This window comes from Centruroides vittatus, unplaced genomic scaffold (genome assembly GCF_030686945.1).
Source record: "Centruroides vittatus isolate TY-2023 unplaced genomic scaffold, ASM3068694v2 contig_370, whole genome shotgun sequence".
Taxonomy (NCBI): Eukaryota; Metazoa; Arthropoda; class Arachnida; order Scorpiones; family Buthidae; genus Centruroides; species Centruroides vittatus.
The window spans coordinates 2,546,800-2,564,672 of record NW_027122193.1 but is presented as its reverse complement, the minus strand read 5'-3'; the positions used below and the strand labels follow the sequence as shown (position 1 = coordinate 2,564,672).

Here is a 17,873-nt window from a genome sequence, read left to right as displayed (position 1 = left end):
TCGTAAATATTCATCGATACAAATTACTTAGAAGGATGAGATTATTAGAGAAAACAAGCAGGACAATTGTTATCTTAATTTTTATTTACATAAATAAAAAAATAGATTGACAATAAGTTACATATCTTTTAACCATTTAGAATCTCTGGATGCATTCTTCTTTCTCTTCTTTTGCATATATTTCTCCAATTTTCCAGACTTTTTCAGTTCTTTATAATGTTGAATTAATTCAAGTTTCTTCCTTTCAGCTAGAGAAAAAAAATTGGACTTAGAACCATAAGTTTTTCTGTAAAGTTTGGACTTATGATGTTTTATGGTAACAGGTAATGTCAAGAAATATTAATTTTTAGAAAATTTTAAAAGATTTGCTATCAACTAAACCTTTTGTTGTAAAATTTAAGTATTTTGAATAAAATGTTAAAAGACGATATTATACAAAGATTAAAACAACATCCCAAACAATTAACTTTCTGCCTGTGGGTGCTAAAAAGGCATTGTGGGCCTTTTTAACAGCCCACAATGAGTCAACTGGGTAGTGAAGAATGGGTCCAACATACCTGCATGGACAACACCCAAAAAATTCCTATGGATTTTCAACCCATGTGGATTTGATGCCAGGTTCCCTGAGTGGTAGGCTGCCACCTTAACCACACAACCATTCAACAGTCTAAATAATTCGAGCTACAGTCAAACCTCAGGTTACGAATGTCCTTGTTTACGAACAAAATTTGGAATGTCATATTTGCTCCAGCTGCCATACGATAACTCTGTTTCTGAACAAGCTACTCTGCAGAGCTGGCCACTGACGGTCAACTTCCTACGTTAAAGAAAGTTGGCGGCCCAACCAATCAACAAGAGAACTACCAATTCAGAAGTGAATGATGTCGAGATTGCCTCACATCATTAGATGTCTTGACACAAATCATCAATGATAATGATATTCAAATTATATTTCAATGCTCATGAGAGTAAGGTCTTCCATTTTTTGGTACACATTACAATTGAATTCAAATGAAATTGATTAATAAAACTGCATTAATTGACATTCACATAATAAGGTGCTCCAAAAAAGTATAGAACTGTTGCAAATTTATTATATAAAGGTTAGGAATTATACATATGATGCAGCTACTTTTCTTATATTGTTCAAGATTTATGAAAACATAATTTGTCAAAACTCAGTTTCCTATAGCACAGCAAACAGCAGAAATTGTAAAACAAACTGATTTTAAGCACCACAAAAGTATAGAATTGACTAGTAAATGAATGCAAAAAGCATTAAATACTATAAAATAGTTTAATTTAGTAATTTATTTGTGTACCGCCTTTATTAGTAACATTGAAAATGTGATTTGGCATGCTATCAACAAGGTTTTTTTTATGATCTATGTCTCAAGGGAGTTCCAAGCAGTGACAATTGCATGTTTTAAGTGTTCAATGTTGGCATATTGATGATTTTGGTCATAAATTCGGCCAACCAAGATCCCCGAATGTTTTCTATAGGACGAACTGGCCAACCCGTTTATTTTCAAACCACTGTTTTGTATCTCATGATACATGAATAGGTGCATTGTCCTGTTGGAAAATAACAGGAATTTTTCTGAATCTACGTTTGTATGGCAGCAATTTATTCTCCAGAACTTGTTGATAGTCGACACTGTTCGTGCAAGATAATGAATGCCAAATCCAATGCAGAAAAAGCACCCCAAACCATAACACTCCCGCCACTGAAGTTTCTTCACGAAAAGTACTTGGTCTCTTCATAAATCATGCCAGTAGAATGCCATCTGGCCCATCCAAATAAATTTTTTTTTTCATTTGAAAAGATTACCTATACGACAAAAAGGTAGTTATTTCTTGTGCTAGTGCGATAGGTCTGAACGAAACGAGAAACTTACCTTATTCCATTGAGTGGACATATTTTTCCTAGAAAAATCAAGTCAGCTTTGTGCTCAGGCTTAAGAGCAGGAACACTTCTCATTCAAGACCGAACAATGTTGTTGTCTCTGTGTAAAACCTTTCAAATGGTTTCATGATGTACTTGAATACCCAAATCGTCCCAAATTTTACATGTGAACAATAGAATTAGAGGCTGCATTAATAATTCTTCTATGGTCTCACAGGGTAAGTTTTGAAGGGCGTCCACTTCTATGCTTTGGTCCATAATTTGCAGGATGTTTGTCTGCCTTGATTGATTTGGTTATATTTCATCCAGGCAGATTTGAGTCTCTATAGCACTTTGCAAAATTATTTTTGATTTTGGTTTCTGTTGATGGTGATGGAATATTTTGCTTTTAATAGGTATATATTATATTTTATATTGCATGTGTAGGCATTTTCATGCACGAAATACAGCTAAAAGGGTAAAAAAGTAAGGATTTGAGGGGGTTGAGAACAGATTAATCCATTTTTCATTGTTTCTTATGGGAAATTTTGTTTCAATTTGAGAACAAATCAGTTTCCGAACAACTTTTAAGAAGGAATTAAGTTTGTAACCCAAGGTTTGACTGTATATGAAAAGACTGAGCTAATTTTTCATTAACAACCAGATTTGGGACACATTTGAGACATTGTACATTTTTATATCATTTTTTTAGACTCACCAGTTATAAAACTAAAAAGTAACATCAATTTGCAACTTATGTATTTGGTGACAATCATTTAATTAAAAATACACTGCTGGCCATTCAAAATGCAACACCGAGAAGGACCAGAGATATCATAACCAAATTTATTTGGGAGATAACATGTTGTACAAAGATCAAATGATTGAAAATACAGTCTTGTGAAGTGAGGAAGATGATGGAATCAGTATGGAGTGTTGCCGCCATTGTTGGCTATAACCGTTGCTACACGCCTCGGCATTGAGTCAAAGAGGCTTTGGATATGTTGTTGGAGTATAGCATTCCATGCTGCTTCCACATATTGCCAAAGTTGATCTGGTGTAGCACTGGGTGGTGTATCCCGGGCCAGTCATTCTGCAATCATCGACCAGATGTTTTCTATAGGTGAGAGATCGGGAGAACAAGGAGGCCAAGGCAGCAATGCAATCTGATGGGCGAAGAAGAAGTCTTAAGCAATGCGTGCCACGTGTGGTCGTGCATTATCTTTGTTGGAATGTGGCCGTTGGCAAGCTCTGAAGATATGGGAGGACAACAGGCTCCAACACCTCAGAGATGTAGTGCTGGCTGGTCAGTGTATTGGCAATGTGTACTAGGGGGTGTGGGAGTGGAATCCAATACCACCCCAAACCATAATACCAGGTCTAGGATCAGTATGGTGATGCATAAGGCAACAGTTCAGCAGTCTCTCACCACGGTCTCTCCAGACTCTAATCCGACCATTGTGGTGTTGCAGGTAGAAGTGGGATTCGTCAGTAAAAACAATGTTGTTCCATTCGGTTGTCCATGTCCGTCGTTCGTCGCACCATTGCCAGCGCAAACGCCTGTAGTTTTGACTCAACAGTAAACGCAGCAATGGATGCCTTGCGGACATTCCACTCTGCTGCAAACAACGTCGAATGGTACGCGTGGACACTGATTGTTGCGCAACAGACTGAATTTGTTGTGATATGGTTCGTGATGTGAAACAGCAATCCATCACTGCCATGCGCACGATATGCCCGTCATCACGTGCAGTGGTGCAACGAAGTGAGTGCAATTGGTCCTGTCAGTCTGTCGTTTCCTCCTGCATCCAGCAGTTACAGATCCGCATCACAGTTGCTTGGTTAGTCCAACACGATCGGCGATTTCTCTGAAGGATAATCCGCAATCCCCATAGGCAACTATTCTTCCTCAGTCGAACTCGGAAACGTGCTCGAAAGGCGCTTGTTTTCTTCTGTGTGGCATACTGTGAAGCTGCTTACGCCAAAAAAATGCACGAAAGAACAATTCCAGTACTTCAAAACAGCCTTCTATTCTCCCTTTATATAGCGCTTGCAGGTGACACAACAGGCACCCGTGATGTGCATCTGCGCTGAAATGCTAATCATTTGCATATCTCATCGCTGCAAATGCATGGTGCAAATTTTACTTGATTTGGACGCTTCCTTCAGGGTGTTCTATTTTCGATGGCCAGCAGTGTAATAATTCAGAATAATACACAAAGTTTGTCCAAAAGTATCTAGCCCTTTAAGTTAATAGTCCCTTTGGGATCTCTCACATTGACCCCAGATTCCTTCTATTTCTCAAAACAGTCTTGAAAGTGATCTTTTTAGGATTGCCATTGACTGCCTTGCTCCATTTTCCTTAATCTCATCCAGAGTCTGAAATCCCCCTTTCAATAGCAACTTTAGCTTTCAGAAAATCCACAAGTTGAGGGATCAAACTGCTGATGTGATTTTTCCCAAAAATGTTTGTACTAGAGCAGGGGTCGAAAAGTGCGGCTCACGAGCCGCATGCGGCTCTTTGCATAGATGTTTGCGGCTCTTCGGACATAAACTCCAATCTCACCTCATCTCAAGCAGCCTTATAACTTATGCGTTTATGAGATAGAGCTGCCGAACAAACTTCAACTCATACGGCATACTCTCTACCATTCTTTAGCCTGTCCGCACATGACCACTCGCATTCATCAATATGAATCGCATGCGAGTGGTAACATTTAAAGCATATCTATATATATAACATATTGAACGCGTGTTCGTCCGTCTGTGTAATGTCATGCCAAAAACGGCCACTAGAGGCACCCGTCGTGTGTCGTATTTCGCACATTTAAATTAACAATATAAATTATTATTTACATTAACAGTATAAATTGTTATTATTCATTTGGCCAATAGCTAATAACAATATAAATAATTTAGTATATTTGTAATAGGAATTTATTATCATCACGGAATGCCTGTAACGCACATTAGGGGGAATCCTTCAACACAGTCGGCGATCGGCCAAGCAGTTAAGCCTCGATGTGGCTGTTTGGTACTTCCGGTATCTTATTTCCATCACAATTTGGCTCTTCTCACTTGACAAACTGCCGACCCATGTACTAGAGCTAAAGAATTGGTAGGTGGAACAAAGCTGTGAGTTACTACTATCTCACAACTGTGGCCATTTTCTCACTACATCTCTCAGCTGATGAAGGACTTTGATGTAGTACTCTTTATTGTCTGGCCTGGAGGAGCATATTCATGGTAGACAACACCTTCTAGATAAAGAAAAACCATCAACCTTGATATTGCTCTAACTTTGTTGCATCTTCGTTGGACAGAGACCCAGGTGACACTATAGTCCATAGAATCTCCAGATCATGTTCTTATTCTCACACCATCAATCATTAATTTTCAAAAATGCTTTGTACACATTCAACATTTTTGGGTATTTGTTTGTTGGAGGCTTTTTAGAGCATGGATTGCTTTCAATTGAAGCATCATTGAAACATTGGTACCACAATTTAATCTGGGCTTCATCATTCCCAAAGACCTTTTATCATTTGAATAGTTTCCACACACAAATTTCAAAGTTTCAAGCAAAATTTGACACAGATTCATTGATCTAATTGCTCGATCATTGTGAATGTGACAATCACAGTATGCAAGTTCCTTTAAGTCTCTCTCTGCTGGCAGAAAAGACCCGCAAAACAGTGCTGTTTACGCACATGCAGTAACGTCTCCTCCGACGAACTTGACGTAAGCTGGCAGTTTGTGTGAATGGTTTGGAAAATATCTAAAATAGCTGAATATTTTCCAGACAAACCTTGTACATGTATCATTTTCTTTTATATTTAAAAGAAAATAACTTGCATCATCATACAGTATTTAGATTTAAAGATGCCTTGGTGTTAGCTTTCCTGTATATATTGTATGGGAAGCAGTGTAAAAATCTTCCTTGTTTTGTTTGTTTATGTTCACCCTGTAGTGAGACGTTACTTTGAGAGAAAATGCATAATACCATCTTTAGTTCTCTTGATGATGTGTACACAGTCACAAAGTGCTAAACTTTTTGCACCAAAAAAAGCAGTTTGAATTGGGATTTGTTTATTCTTCCTTTATTTTAATCATCAGTTATGTAATATTTTATATCAGTGATTGAAACATTTTCTTCAGATTATGTTTGCTGTGTTTTAAATTGTTTTTTAGCACTAAAATGGAGTTGTCATTTACATGAATAAATATATTTTTAACAATGTAAATAGGTAAGAACTTTACCTTAATATTTTTCATATAAAATATTAGTTTACTAAAAGTATAAATGCTCTCTTTGAACTTAAAAGCCTCTTCAATATTTCGACATTCTAGCACATTTGGACAAGAGAAGCTATCTTTCAGAATGCTATACAACAATATCTTTTATGTAGCATTCATGAAGATTAATATTGCTGTCTAAAAATTACTAGAATGCCAAGTTTGAAGGCTTTTGAACTCCAAAAGAAAGCAGTTTTATTTTTATGCATAAAAGTGTAAATATTTTTTAATATTAACATACATTTTTTAAGAAAATATGGCTTCTTTCCTTCTTTTAACTTTTCAATTACTTCTTGCTTCATTATTTTCTTATTTTTTTCTCTCAGCTTTTTCTTTTGTTTCTCCTTTTCTTGATTATCCTAAATTATGAAAAAATAATATATATATTAAAGCATGAAATAACCAATATGTAAAATTTATAGAAAAAAATGCAAATTCATTAAATAATTTCACTGTAAACAGAATATAACAATCAGCTGTTGAAAGGATGCATGTAACCAGAGTTGGGGGACCCCTTTTACCTTAATAAAATAAAATGATAATCTATATATATAATCGAGATGAGTTGATAATAATAATAATCAGCGCAGAGCCCAAACGGTTAGGTGTTGAAAGTTGAAATTTGGTACACAGTTAGAGTACTTCACGAGAACGCACACTAAGAAGGAATTTTTCGAAATTCCTCCCCGTTGGGGAGAGGGACAGGATTAAGGCTTAACACTTCCATTGTTGATAGAGGTGTCAACAATGGAAGTGTTATGAGAAAGCGACGTACAAGACGCAGATGCAGTTTTTTTCGTTTTTGCGGAAAATCGAACATATTTCTAGACCCATCTAAAAATTCTCTAATTAGTCTGGAAACAGGGGGACCCAATTCTTGCATTCTGTGAAAACAGGTAAGGTCGACTATAACGTAATAATCTTAACCTTCTCTATCGTTACTTTTTGCCCGAGCAACGCCGGGCCTATCTGCTAGTTGGAAGATAATTTGCAATATAGTAAATTAGAAAAGTATAAATTTAGAAATGCAAGAAAATAGATTAAAATTTCACCATATACCATTATTTCCCTATGTTATATTGTATAACAGTCAGAAAAGTAAGTTTTTGAATTATTAAAAATATTTTATCATCATCATATATTAAGTTAGTAAGTACATGTGCTACAATGCAAAATGAACTTATAACTTGTAGCTAGTAATACTCAGAATTAATTACAAACGTTACAAATATTTTTAACAATAGTAAAGTCAATTAACTATTATTATTATTTGTACGTGTCATGTCGGCGGAAAAATTAATTTTCAAATTTCTCACATTCAATAGATTTTTTTTGTAAGCACAGGTTTTTATCAGACACTACTGATTTAAAGTCAGTTGTTATAAAAATACTCGTAAATGCTAAAGAAATATCAAAAATTTATGAGCTAATATCATAAAATACAGTACTTACAATCTTATTTATTAATTTTTTTATTTTCATTCTTTTCCTTTCATCTGTTTCTTTCTTCATCTGTTTCTTTAATTCCTATGTAATTAAACACAATTTAATGTTCCACGTTCTCAGATTCCTTAACAAAATACAGACAAATCTTTGCTCTAATTCATATAAAAAGTCTCAAAATAATACTAATAGAATTAATTGGAGGTGTTTTATTTATTTGAACGTATGTTTTCTTGGTTTCTTTTGAAACAGTTTTAAATGAGGCATTTGAGGGATTAATGGCTTCAAAAATATTTTAAATGATACATAAGACTTATAAAGTTGTTTTTTTCTTTAGTTTTGACTCCCCACTCTATGGACCATCTTACAAGTTATTGCCACAAGTCCACTTCTCAGTGAGGAATGGATATGATTTATTCCCACTACTTACTGGCTTGGCCAGGCCCACAGTATGGGTGGTCGAGCAGTGAGGAACAGGGACCAACCACTCCCTGAAAAATTCTTGAAATTTTCTGGCCGCTTGGGTGTAATTCTGAATTTCCAAGGTGATAGACCAGCACTTTAACTGCCTTAAATGTTTTGTTTTCTACAATTTTATCTCTACATTTTATAATTAAGTTTTTCAAAAGGATCCATCCTTGCTAATTGAGGGAATTTCCTCAACTATGAAAGCCAGTGCAATCACATTTTTCTCTTGTAATTAGTCAAATCATTCATAATGCTTGTTGTCTGGTGAAATCTGATAATTTCAGCCTTCAATATTTATATTTAGAATAATATAAACGAGATGTTTGTATATTTGTAATTATTTTATTAATTACATGCTAATAAAGAGTATAATAGTAAGTGATTTAAAATAAATAATTTTGAATTAAATGTTGTTATTATAAGTCCGTAATGTTTACCATTCTTTCTTTCTGTTGCATTTCGTTCAGAAATGAATACGACTCTTGAAATAGAGACTCGTTATATTCTCCCGATAAATCATCAAACCTTGGATCTCTGATCTTCTGTAAATACATAAACAAATCAATAATTACTACATGAAGTTTTAACAAATGCAATTAATTATAATAATACAGAATTATTGAAAAAAATAAGGTTTGATTAAAATAAAATTTGTTTGCTAGCATGAAATAAATTCATGGAACTTACTGGGAAAGGCATGAAAAGATATTGATGCTAATACTTTTACAAGATTATATAGAAATGATTTTAAAAATTACATACATATTATAATAAATTTGACTTTTTTTTTTCAGTCATATCAATATACAGTACTAACTGAGGTACCCAGTTTTGCTCGGGAAAATGATATAAGCCTGTTAAGTAAAATTAGTGTATGCGTGAAATTGCAATATGCACACATTTGGCTCACTTGAACAAATTTGCGGCATATCGGCAACCTTTGTCTGAAAAAATGCGACCGTAGCAGAGAAATGAGAGAATTCAATCTTGTCAGATTTTTTGCTCAGAATCACAATGCTAAACTAATTCAATTTTATCGATCGACATTACGTGTTCACTGTTCAAAAAATATTGGTGGCTAATAAGTGTTAGAACTGGAGTTGCAGCTAAAAGTCAATAGCGAGGTTGAGGCTGCAGTTTTAAACACAAAAACGTGTACGTCGGACGTTCGGCGCAGCCTTCCTATATGCGTAAAAGTTTGACAATGGCGTTTGGAATGTCGAGCATGATTCCACTGACTTTCCAAACACCATTGTCAAACTTCTAGGCTTACGGGAAAGTGGTGCTGAACTTCTGACATACACATTTTCGTGTTTAAAACTTTGGCCTCAACCTTGCTATTATATAAATAACCTCTATTTAACTGGGAAACAATAGACTTACTTAAAATACCCAAACTCCAGCAGTAACGTGTGATGTCATCACTAGAACTAATGTTTTCGGAGTTCTTATGCTTCCATCTTCAGGTTCTGCAATCATTTGAACATGGAACAAATTTTTTTTACATTCGTAGAATAAAAAAAATTTATTCGAAGTTACTTCTAGTGCCAATATCGCACATTACTGCTGGAGTTTGGGTTTTTTAAGTAAAGCTAAATAAAAGTCATTTTTCATACAATCAAACCTCAGTTTTTGAACATAATTCATTCATAAAAGTTGTTCTAAAACAAATTTTCTCATAAAAACAATACAAAATGAATTAATCCATTCCTGACCCAAAAATAAAATCTTTTTTTACTTTTTTAGCTGTATTTCATGCATAAGAATTCCTATAAATGCAATGTAATATGCAAAATATGTATTACATAATAAATTTTTGTTATTTAATTTGACTTGAGCACCTTTAAACACGAATTCTCGGATGCCATTTATATTATGCAAATGTCACTTAACGTGATTTTTATTAATTAATTTGATTTAAATTCAACTGTGGTGCGTACTGAAAAACAGAAATAGTATCTTTCCCACGCGCACGTTGAAATCTAATTTAAATAGCAACATCATCAATGATTTGTGTCGTACAGTCTAATGATGCAAAGCAATCTCTTTCACTAACGTCCATTTTTATCCATTATGACCACATTAGCTTATTGTATTTGAATTTTATGGTTCGCTTCACCCACCGGCTTCCAAGCAAAACTTCCTATTCACGTGAAAGACTCGATAAGAATCAGATGTGAACTATTTACTTTACCAAATGATATAATTCTATCAAAGCTATAAAATTTAATGATTTTGGTAATGAAAAGTAGCCTATCTTTCCCTCAATTATCTTGAATATACGTGAAAACTTTCATAGAAACCGGTTCAGCCATTCTCGGTGAAATCATCTTACATTACACTTTGTCGCCTATTCGTTTACATAGTCCATTGTCAAACAAATTTTAAACAAAACATTTTATTCATTGAAAATATCAAAGTAATCTTAATTGGAGGCACTACATTTATGAGAATGATATGAATCTTCCAGAAGAAGCCATTTGGATTAGAATTTTGAATAATGAGTCAGGAGTATAACATTTACCACTACAAACTGAAAAGACAATCCAAAGTAAATGTAATGACAAAATAGTAATTAGAATAATTAAGATAAATTAAGACAAGATTCAATTCCTCGTGAAATAGATAATTACTTATCAAAATATATTAAAACTCAAATGGTTAATTGAGAAAGTACTAACATTTTATGCATATGAATCCAAAGATAAGCATTTAAAACAGATACATATAATGTTCGTAATATAAGAATATATATATTTATATCACCTTTTTCTTTATTCCAAAAACGTCTCGAGCCGTACCTACCGGCTTCTTAGAAGATATTTCTCTAGGTCTAGAAAAGTATTTTACATGTTAATCGCTATATTTAAAATACAGAGCAACAGTCATTAATAAATGTACAGGATGTCCCATTTTAATCAAAATACGTGAATATCTAGAGATATTTGAATCGTACAAAAAGAAACGTTCCAGAAAAACTTTTTACCGCATTAAAAGAGGTCATAAAATGACGATATTGGTTTTCCTACATACATTGTTAATTTTACCGAATACCCATTTTATTCATGAGATATTCAAACTACACAAAAAATATAATCGGTTAATGTTACCTTAGGTAGCTAAGATGGCGGCTCGTCTGATTCCGGCAAGGAAACAGTGGGACGCACGTTCTAACCTAACCTATTCTAATAAATTACCATAATTATTAGCAACCAAATTATTAGAATAGGTTAGGTTAGAACGTGCGTCCCACTGTTTCCTTGTTGGAATCAGAGACGAGCTGCCATCTTGGCTACCTAAGGTAACATTAACCATATAATCTTTTAAAGTTTTTCTAATGTTTGTATTTTTTGCATATAATTAGAATACGACATTAAAAAATGGATGTTTCCATTCGAAAAATTGAAGTCGATATCAGTTTTTCATTATTTTCATAGGACGTATGTTTCTCGAGATATTTGTGCGTATCAATTAAAATGGTATACCCTGTATAAATAAAATAAATATAATATAATATTTAAATATTAAAATTAATAAAGAATTAATCAAAGTTGGATATTAACAATGAAACAAAAATATTAAATTAACAATAAAATTCATATCTGTTATTTACAAAATTGAGCTTCATAAAAATTTCCTGAAAGTTCAGTCTGGAATTGGATTCTAATCTATAACTCTTGATAAAGACTAGACGGGAGATCTATATGGTTTAAAAGGAAAAACATCTGAGTAGATACGATAACAGCTATGCCATCTGGCATCCTGTCGGATCTTTATCTCCAGATATATAGGATAAATTAAATGCTAAGAATAATATAGGAGTCAGTCTTTTCATTTGGTTATACATTTTTTGGGACTTCTCTATCCCATCATCCGATGCAAAAAGTTCAAATAATAAATTCAAATGAGAACATCCTTATATTTCTATTGAGCATCCTAGAGGAATTTGAAAATGTTAATACTTTTTTAAAATTTATCCTGATTTTACATGGCATCAGCCTACTTATAATCCTTGTTATGTCCTATCTTTTTCTTTAGATATATATATATATATATATCTAGAGAAAAAGACAGGACATAACAATAGTGGATCCAGAAATCTTTAGAAAGGGTACAGAAAGGAAGCAATATGCCTTACAAAATTTTTACTTCCTGAGATCCTGACTTGGGAAAAACTCCCAGAAGGGGATGCAGCTGTACCCAGCACACCTCCTACATTCACCCATGGACATAATTAAAGTAATATTTATTGAAAAAAGTGAAAATTTTAGGAAATATTCATTCAAAATGTAATAAAACACAAATGTCAAAGAAAAATAAGAGTAGCGAAATTATTGATAAAATCGCGCACTGTTCGTATTGACGTGTGCGATAAAATTTAAATGCCTCGAACTACATATCAAAATGATTCAAATACCAAAAGTTTCGAGCATATTTATTAAGTAAATCAACATATTTTATTATTATATAATTCAATATTTCAATTCTGCCAAAAAAATAATTTTCTCGAAACTGAAAAAAGCAATTTTTCAATTAATTTAAATATAATAAGTACGAGCTACAATTTTCGTCGATTCTGCTAAATGGCAGGAATCGACAATAAAATAAATATTTTGATACACAAATAAAATAACAACAAAATTTTGATGATTTTAGTATACCGAGCCATTATATATGTAGGAAATTATCCGACTATTCGGCAACGTTGCAATTTTTAACACAAACGGCATAACACGATTATAATTAAAGGTGCTCGCATACTATTAACAGATATACTTTTAATTTACAATTTCAATAATCTATTAACATTTAATAATTTAAAATATAAAATGAAAAAACTGTATAATAGTCTCACCTATTTTTGTTTTCTCTTTTAAATTCCCTTTTTTTCAATGTCATTGTAGAATTGGACATTAATTTATTAAACCTATCAAAAAATATATACAATTTGATTAATGTAACCCTTGGTGCCAAGATGGCGGCTCGTCTCTGATTCCAGCAAGGAAACAGTGGGACGCAGGTTGTAACCTAACCTAACCGAACCTATTCTAATAATTTGGTTGCTAATAATTATGGTAATTTATTAGAATAGGTTAGGTTAGGTTAGAACGTGCGTCCCACTGTTTCCTTGCTGGAATTAGAGACGAGCCGCCATCTTGGCACGAAGGGTTACATTAACCTATACGGTAAATAAGTTACACAAATTATTGATTGAATTTCAATTGTACTTAAAATACATACATCTTAATGCCAATTTTATCCTTTAACTGTTGTAATTCTTCAAAACTGGTAGAAGATAATTCTAAAATGTAAGTTGTTATGTTAATACGAATTACTTGTATAATATTAAAATATTTATTTACAAACTTTCTATAGAAAATGTAATCAGTTATTTGTATTGTATTGTATATCAAGCCTAACAACATGTGTCAGGTTAGTATATATAACGAACAAAAATTATTAAGATACTGGCAAATTCTACAAGCGAAGGATTAATAATTTCTAAAGCTAAATTAAATTGTTAAAAATAATTAACCTCGTCGCAAAGAATCGTTTTCATCCATCTTAAGTTTTCCAAAACACAATAAACTACACGTGAATGCACAGCTGTTTAAATAGCGCCACCTGCAAATTTTTTTTTTTTTTTTTTTTTTTTTTTTTTTTAATTAACGAGTAAGAAATATATGAATTTTTTCATGAAGAAAGATCCGTAATTATATATTACTTTTTAGAATTCAGAAAATGGGGGCCGACATAGCCGGTCGTATCACTCCCCGAAAAATTCTGTTATTTACTGTAAATAGAAAACAAATTGTTTTCATGCCGTTAATTGAAAAATCTTCATTGGTTAAATGAGAAATGCTTAGATAAAACACTCTCTTTTAACCAAAGAACAGAAATTGGTATTTATAATTATGTCACGTTTGACTTTATAATGTCGATAGAATAAAAAATTCTTTTAAAAAATTTTGTTTCAACTAATTTTAATCTATTTAACTCACTCAAGATGGCGGAGGCGGTTGAAGCGTCGGTCCATCTCCGAGTAAACGGAATCGAATCCGTGAGGGCATCTCCTCAGGAATTTTTTAATGGGTCGGATACGTTGGGCTTCGTCCTTCATCACTAATCACCCGGCTGCCCGATTGTGGGCCTGCCTAATTCATTATGGACATGGACAAAAAGGCACCCACGGGGTGAAAAGAGTTTTAAAAATTACCATATTAAATACTTTATTACAAAATTTATCCGAAACAATTAAATTTTACAGCATTGATTTCCATAGCTTACCTTAAAAACTTTCACGTATTATTTAGCGTTATGTGTTTTTAATAAATTATTTATAAAAATCCTTAAAAGTAAATGAATTTCGTGCATTTTATACGTATAGAACCTTAAAATTGTTTACATTTTTAAAACTACAACCCTTTAATCTTCTAATCTGGAAAAACAAAATATGTATGTCATGTACAGCTACATAATTTACTTAAATATTTATATATTTTTATAAACTACATGTGTAATAAAGGCGATAAGATAAGCTTTATATCTATTAGACTTTGAAAGGAAATTGATATAAAGCATCCTTTTTTTACAGCATCTTTACATATTGAATTAATGGTGCATTAGTAAAGAAAACCATTAGGAATTCCTGCAATTATGAAATATTTTATATTTCTCTCCATTGCATTTACTTTGCATCAAGTGACACTTTGTACAAACGAAGGTCTGAGAACGGTCGATCGACCTTTAAGAATTGGATCTTTCAATATCCAAAATCTAGGACCCAGCAAAATATCAAATGAAGAAATTATGATAATTGTAAAGAATGTAAGTAAAATTATTTAATAATTCATAACTCTTTGAAGGAAATTTTTAATCTATAAAGTCTTCAAGATTCTTATTCGTTACGATGTCATCCTTGTACAAGAAATTGTAACGCGTGACGAAAGTCTCGTTCATGGTCTCCTTCATTCAATTAACAGGTAATTGAATATCATTTGTGCAAGATTTTATTTGTTTATTTTAACAGTTTTTTCTGTACAAAAAGTGTAGCGCCCGAAGGAGTAATATACGACATGGCCTTGAGTGAACGTCTGGGAAGGAAGACAGCTAAAGAACAATATGCTTTCTTCTATCGGTAATCGAATAAATATTTATTTAAAATATGTTAACGTAATTTATTCAATATTGTAAATACAAATTTTAATTTATTATATTTTTTCCTAGAAAACAAAAAGTTTCCGTGTTAGGTGCAGTTGTATATCCCGATAAGGATGATAACTTCATGAGACCTCCTTATATAGTGCATTTCCTCTCTCCAACAACTAGTTAGTTGTTATTATTATTTATGTTTTAAAATATATTTAAAATAATAACAAAAAAAACATTATATAAACTTTTAACAGAGAATTTGCCATCATTTATTGCCATTGGTATTCACACACAACCAAGTAACGCGGCTAATGAAACCGATTTCTTGGCAGATGTTTACGATTATGCCAAAAATAAATACGAGACCAAGGTGAATAACAGTTAATACATTATAAATTGCTTATTATAATATTTATATATAATTTATTAATCTTGTAGAATGCAATTATTATGGGAGATATGAATGCCGGATGTGGTAATGTTCGAACTAGCGATTGGAGAAATATTCGTTTATGGACTAGAAGCGATTTTACGTGGTTAATTGGGCATCACGTGGATACAACCACCAACGTTAATAGTTGTCCTTACGATAGGTATATATTCAAGTACCTTAAATTAATGGCATATTTATACTTCAAGTAATTTCTTTAAAACTTTTTCTAGAATTGTCATCGCTGGAGAAGAAATGAATCAAGCGGCGATACGCCATTCTGCTAACATTTTCGATTTCCAGAACGAATATGAATTAACAATCGAACAGGTAAGCAACATCTATTTTTAAAGACTATTTCAGTATAAAACACAAATGATTCGAATTACTATCGCTGGTCTTAACATTCGCAGACTAGGAATGTTTCTGATCATTGGCCAATTGAAGTTCAATTAAGAGGAAGAAGTAAGTTTGTCACTTCAATTTAAAATTTGAATCACATTTTAAGCGTTTTAATTATATGTATATTTTTAAAATCTTAGTTTCCGACGAAGCTGAAATTAATTTGAAACCATCGATGTGTTTCATGATTACCGACAATAGAAAAATTTCAGATCCAATGATTATTCATAGAGCGAGAAAGAAATTCGATTTCCGAACGAGTGCTTCTAAAGATCAAAATGGCAATTACGTTACTTTTAGCGCTATTAAGAAATCTGATAATTTAAATGATTTATTAGAATCGTTTCAGTTTCTTTCTCAAAGATTTCCCGACGTTCTTAGTCAAGAAATGTGGCAAAGTGTTCAATATAAAGCACAAAATGGTGCTCTTAGCGATGAGAGTTCTTTCAATGATCCGAGCTTATTATCGTACTCAATAACCATCTATTGTGACGTTCAACAATTAATATGTTCGACTTTGACTTGTCGTCAAACGACAATTAATTAAGAAATAAATATTTTAAATATTTGTAATGTTCTTATTTTGGAGATAGAATGCACAAAAGTCGTATTAATAGTATAAATATTCTTAATTCCAACCCGTTTTTGGAACCTCGCAGAATGCGGGAATGGTAAAATCATGGGAGATGGTAATGGGAAAATTGCTGTGGATGCAACTAATTTGAGATGGTAATGGGAAAATTGCTGTGGATGCAACTAATTTGAGATGGTAATGGGAAAATTGCTGTGGATGCAACTAATTTGAGATGGTAATGGGAAAATTGCTGTGGATGCAACTAATTTGAGATGGTAATGGGAAAATTGCTATGGATGCAACTAATTTGGGGCAGGTGGAAATCGTCGAGGCCTTATTAACGGCACACGCAGACGTCAATCGTATCGATATCCAGGACAACATGGCTCTCCACGTGCCTGTTAGCCCGAAAGTTTTCGATTAAAAAAAAAAAATAATAGTTATTTCTGGAACGAAGAAGTGCAGATTACAACATACAAGATAAAGTGATCGAAAGTACACTTCTGCATATTTCAAATAAATTCTCTACATCTGCGAAGAATGGGGCATGCATTACGAACGAAATTAAACGAATTAGGGGTGAAGACAACAGGAAAAAAGACAGAACTTTAGAAAGCTTAAAATAACAAGTATAAACTGACAGTTGTCGGCTTTCGTTATCGATCTTGTAACAGAATTATGAGAACAACAATTTAGTTTTAATTACTCAACTACAATTTGTAATATACTTTTGAAATTTTAGATACATAATAATAAAGACAAAATAATGTTAAAAATCGTCGTCATTAATGTATGATGATAGTTAAAATAAACTGTTATTGAAATTAACTGCATTTTTAAATGTAACATAATTATAAGGACGTGACATTTTTGGCAAAATTCATATCATTTAATATTTAGTTGAATCTCCTTTCATTTTGATAATAATAAGCGTAGAGCCCAAACAACAGTTAGGAGTTGAAAGTTGAAATTTGGTACACAGTTAGGGTACGCCGAGAGAATGCACACTAAGAAGGGATTTTTGGAAGTTCTTTTACGTCTCCATGTTAAAGCTATTGTGTTGTTTTGACATCAAGACGTAAAAGACGTACTAAAAGGGGTCGAACGACCGGTCGATGCGGTTAAGTCATCGGCTCACCACTCTGGAGGACCCAGGAACGAATCCAGGCGAGCAATCCAGGAAGTTTTCACGTGCGGTCTGTCCTGGATGTCCTCCATTGTGG

At 32.9% G+C, this 17,873-nt stretch overlaps 2 protein-coding genes across 2 annotated transcripts; one reads left to right on the top strand and one right to left on the bottom strand.

The window, feature by feature from the left end:
* Positions 1–66: 66 nt before the first annotated feature.
* Positions 67–13,707, bottom strand: LOC136975315 (ribosomal RNA processing protein 36 homolog). The gene is made up of 8 exons (XM_067270370.1): positions 13,629–13,707; positions 13,334–13,394; positions 12,948–13,019; positions 10,859–10,925; positions 8,530–8,634; positions 7,634–7,708; positions 6,423–6,540; positions 67–248 (listed from the first exon to the last, which is right to left on the bottom strand). The coding sequence occupies exons 1-8, from the start codon at positions 13,654–13,656 to the stop codon at positions 118–120; spliced, it is 657 nt and encodes a 218-aa protein (XP_067126471.1). The 5' UTR covers positions 13,657–13,707; the 3' UTR covers positions 67–117.
* Positions 13,708–14,677: 970 nt separating this feature from the next.
* Positions 14,678–16,644, top strand: LOC136975353 (deoxyribonuclease-1-like). The gene is made up of 9 exons (XM_067270410.1): positions 14,678–14,920; positions 14,987–15,075; positions 15,141–15,230; positions 15,320–15,420; positions 15,499–15,614; positions 15,683–15,837; positions 15,908–16,004; positions 16,088–16,139; positions 16,217–16,644. The coding sequence occupies exons 1-9, from the start codon at positions 14,750–14,752 to the stop codon at positions 16,621–16,623; spliced, it is 1,278 nt and encodes a 425-aa protein (XP_067126511.1). The 5' UTR covers positions 14,678–14,749; the 3' UTR covers positions 16,624–16,644.
* Positions 16,645–17,873: the final 1,229 nt, after the last annotated feature.

What these genes read in the sequence shown, in the direction of transcription:
- LOC136975315 (XM_067270370.1), bottom strand. Translation starts at nt 13,656, where the DNA reads ATGGATGAAAACGATTCTTTGCGACGAG. An exon ending in TGCAACAGAAAGAAAGAATG is followed by an intron (nt 7,709 to 8,529) that starts GTAAACATTACG and finishes TTAATTACATAG; the next exon opens with GAATTAAAGAAACAGATGAA. An exon ending in GCCATATTTTCTTAAAAAAT is followed by an intron (nt 249 to 6,422) that starts GTATGTTAATAT and finishes TTTTTTCTCTAG; the next exon opens with CTGAAAGGAAGAAACTTGAA.
- LOC136975353 (XM_067270410.1), top strand. Translation starts at nt 14,750, where the DNA reads ATGAAATATTTTATATTTCTCTCCATTGCATTTACTTTGCATCAAGTG. An exon ending in CAATATGCTTTCTTCTATCG is followed by an intron (nt 15,231 to 15,319) that starts GTAATCGAATAA and finishes ATTTTTTCCTAG; the next exon opens with AAAACAAAAAGTTTCCGTGT. An exon ending in AGTTCAATTAAGAGGAAGAA is followed by an intron (nt 16,140 to 16,216) that starts GTAAGTTTGTCA and finishes TTAAAATCTTAG; the next exon opens with TTTCCGACGAAGCTGAAATT.